Source organism: Arachis stenosperma, chromosome 9, assembly GCF_014773155.1.
Source record: "Arachis stenosperma cultivar V10309 chromosome 9, arast.V10309.gnm1.PFL2, whole genome shotgun sequence".
In the NCBI taxonomy this organism is placed as follows: Eukaryota; Viridiplantae; Streptophyta; class Magnoliopsida; order Fabales; family Fabaceae; genus Arachis; species Arachis stenosperma.
In genome coordinates, this window is record NC_080385.1 from 152,115,630 (window position 1) to 152,118,754 (window position 3,125).

At 36.5% G+C, this 3,125-nt stretch overlaps 1 protein-coding gene across 1 annotated transcript; it reads right to left on the bottom strand.

Moving 5' to 3' along the window:
• Positions 1-2,005: 2,005 nt before the first annotated feature.
• Positions 2,006-2,728, bottom strand: LOC130950120 (uncharacterized). Its single transcript, XM_057878666.1, has one exon. It carries the CDS (start codon positions 2,726-2,728, stop codon positions 2,006-2,008), a length of 723 nt encoding a protein of 240 aa, XP_057734649.1.
• Between the last annotated feature and the right edge of the window lie 397 nt (positions 2,729-3,125).

A 3,125-nucleotide genomic window follows, 5' to 3' on the forward strand; every position in this document is an offset into this window, starting at 1 on the left:
ACACGCCGTTTCACTCGTCAAAATAATTTAGGAATATATAAATATTTATTTTTTAATTTATTAATTAATTTTAAAAAATTACTCAAAAATTCAAAATTAAAAATAATCTCATTAATTTTTTTCATAAAATTAAATACTAAATCTTAATTATTCAAATTAATTTACTTAATTTTATTTTTTTTAATTATTGAAATTTTATATTTTAAACATTAAAAAATTTAATATTATAAAAATTATATAAAAAATTTAATTAATTTAAACTCAAATATTAAAATTTTAATTTAATTATTTTTAATAAAAAAATTCTAAAGTAAAGACGAGGCGGAAGAAAAATATCACTCCCAACTTTGACAATTTACCTACAAAATAAAAAATGTCAGTTTGATCTAATAAATTAACATAATTAAAACGCATTGTTGTTCATGCAGTATTTCATAACTTCACCCAAAAAAAAACAAACAGAGTAACTCGAATGGTGCAAAATTAGATATAATTAAGAAAACCGAATTTGTCCTAGGCATTACAGAAGAATAAAAGGATAGATAAACAAACAAAGCAAATAAAACATTCATACAAGGCCTCGACGAAAAACATGACATAAAGGTATGAAACATACAAGCTGTAGGTCAAATACCCCCGACATCGTCTTCATTTTGTCCGGCGGGCTCCTGATCGTTAGAGTCGTGTGTCGTTAGTGGAGCTTGACGATAACAATGACAAAGCAATAACCCTAGTTTGATCTCCACAACCTCGAGCCTGCATTCCACTTCACGCCACAGTGCCACCTCTTATTGTTCCTGTCAACAAATATTGGCCATTTCTGCTGTCAATTCGTTTGCTTTGTCATCCAGTTGGCGAACGGTCATTTCATTCTGTTCCAGCTCCATGCGCAACTTCTTTTGCAACTGGCGAACTGCCTCCAGTTCATACTCCTTTGCCTTCAACTTGACCTTGGCAGTAACATTCTCCAGCCTCGCCTGCCTGAGTTTTTCTTCTGTCATTTCAAGTCTATCCCTCAAAAATATCTCCTTCCAACGGATGGTGTCAATCAGATCGGCGGTCGGAAGTTCTGCGAGGTCGTCGGGACTAACGGCGTGGTCAGTGAGGGATTCCTGTGACATTTTCTCATATTAAGACGACGAGGTCTGTCCGACGATGAAGACCCTTAAAGCAACGATTTTTCTTCAGGCAGAGAGGTTAGAGAAGAAGGTACGGCTTATATAAACTGACAAATGGTTATGACGGATATGGTATGTCAATAGCATGTATATATTTTATCTCAGGGGTCTTTTTTACATTTCCTATGCATTGACTATTTGACTGTGCATTGTCCATGTAAAGTATAAAGTTGTTTCGTATTTCTTTATTTTGATTAGTTTGTTTTAAATTTTTAATCAACATTTAATGTTAAAAAAATAAATTGATACCTTTTAATATGTTTAAATAATGTACCTCTTTTATTTTTGGAATAATTAAGAGAATAATGCCCCTGATTTTATCGGTAAATGAAGAAAATATCTAGAGAAACGTGTGCGGTATTGAGTACCATGGATTGTACAGACGTAGTAATAAATGCATATCTTGGCTATAGCGTAGGCCAAATCATCTTTCTCCCGATGTGGGATTTGATCTGAACTTATCTACTACCGAAGTGACGTTTGAATAAACAGGAAGGGTTGTGTACTATTTAATAACGTGATAGACTGATGGTGAATTTATACAAAAATAGTTTCTTGTAGAGGCAATGGAGAGTCACTGAAAAAGAGGTCATTAACGGGAACAATTTTTTTATAAATAAAATTTTTCATAAGAAATGACAAAACATATAAATAGCATGCACAAAATTATCTATTAATTGGCATAAAATGATAGCAAGACGATATAAATATATATATATATATATATATATATATATAATAACATAATTACATAATAGCAAATACCAAAATCCTTACATAATATATATGTTAGATAACTAAAAAAATAAGGTGAACTCACTCCTATCCTATGAGTCAAAGAGGTGGACAAACAGGATCAACTCATAGTCTGCCCGACAATGCACACACGGAATATGAGCAGCACCTCCATCACCGTCGTTTATGTGCCACCCTCTTCCAAAGCGTTGATGATGGTAAATAGCACCCATGTTTCCACGGCTTGGACATGCATGCGAAACACAGACCAGATTCTCTCCGTTTAGCACTGGCACGTGACGCAGATGCGTCCACGACCCTTGGATAACATCTCGGAACACCAATTTGCAGATTGTTAGGGAACCGGCTGCCTCAAGCCCACGAAATGTTTCCAAGCCCTTGTTCTTTGCCTCGACGTCATCACCTAGCATCAGCATCATTGACACTGTGTACTGGGCGGCCGAATGGCCGTGGCCTGCGACAGTGTGCATCGTTTCCATCCCTGCAAAACGACACCCGCCGAGAAAAAGGTCAGACACAGCATCCCGAAATAGTATTTCCAAGTGCCCACTCTGCCTGCATCGTGCTAAGAAGTTCCTTCCCTGCTGGTGCATGTGACTCACACTCCACCACCATTGGTCCAAAATTGGAATCGAGGCGCATCGGTATACAAAATCCTCATCCCCTGCATTGCGTGCAGCAGTGCACGACATCCTGAGATTGCACAAGTCCCTGACAGATTGTGCTGCGGTCTTCGCGGCAATTAAAGTCCAAACATCGTGGGGAAGGTTGGCGGTGCTTGTCGGACACTCCATCTCCTCTCCTTATAATGAATCCCTGATACAATAGATGAATGAACAATTATGTATAAGGAGTGGACAACAGAAGAGACCAAGTAGTACTGGCAATGGTTGTTATTTAAGGTGTTTTTATAGGCACCCGGTGCCGTTTGCGATGGTGTCAGATCGGTTGTGTACCGTGCCTCTACACCAACTTAGCCACACTCACATCGATTTAGAAACATGTCGATTCATTTCCCCTCGCTTCACACACGGCTTCCTTAGCAATCACGTCCTTTATATTCAAATTTATTTTTTTATTTTTTTTAATTTTCTGGTCATGTAACTCATAATTAATAATATAGTAAACTCAAGAAAAATCATGTAAAATTTGATGTCCATGTAATAAAATAGATTTATAAATGTCTAACTT

Coding starts and splice junctions, on each gene's coding strand:
- LOC130950120 (XM_057878666.1), bottom strand. CDS start 2,728: ATGGAGTGTCCGACAAGCACCGCCAACCTTCCCCACGATGTTTGGACT.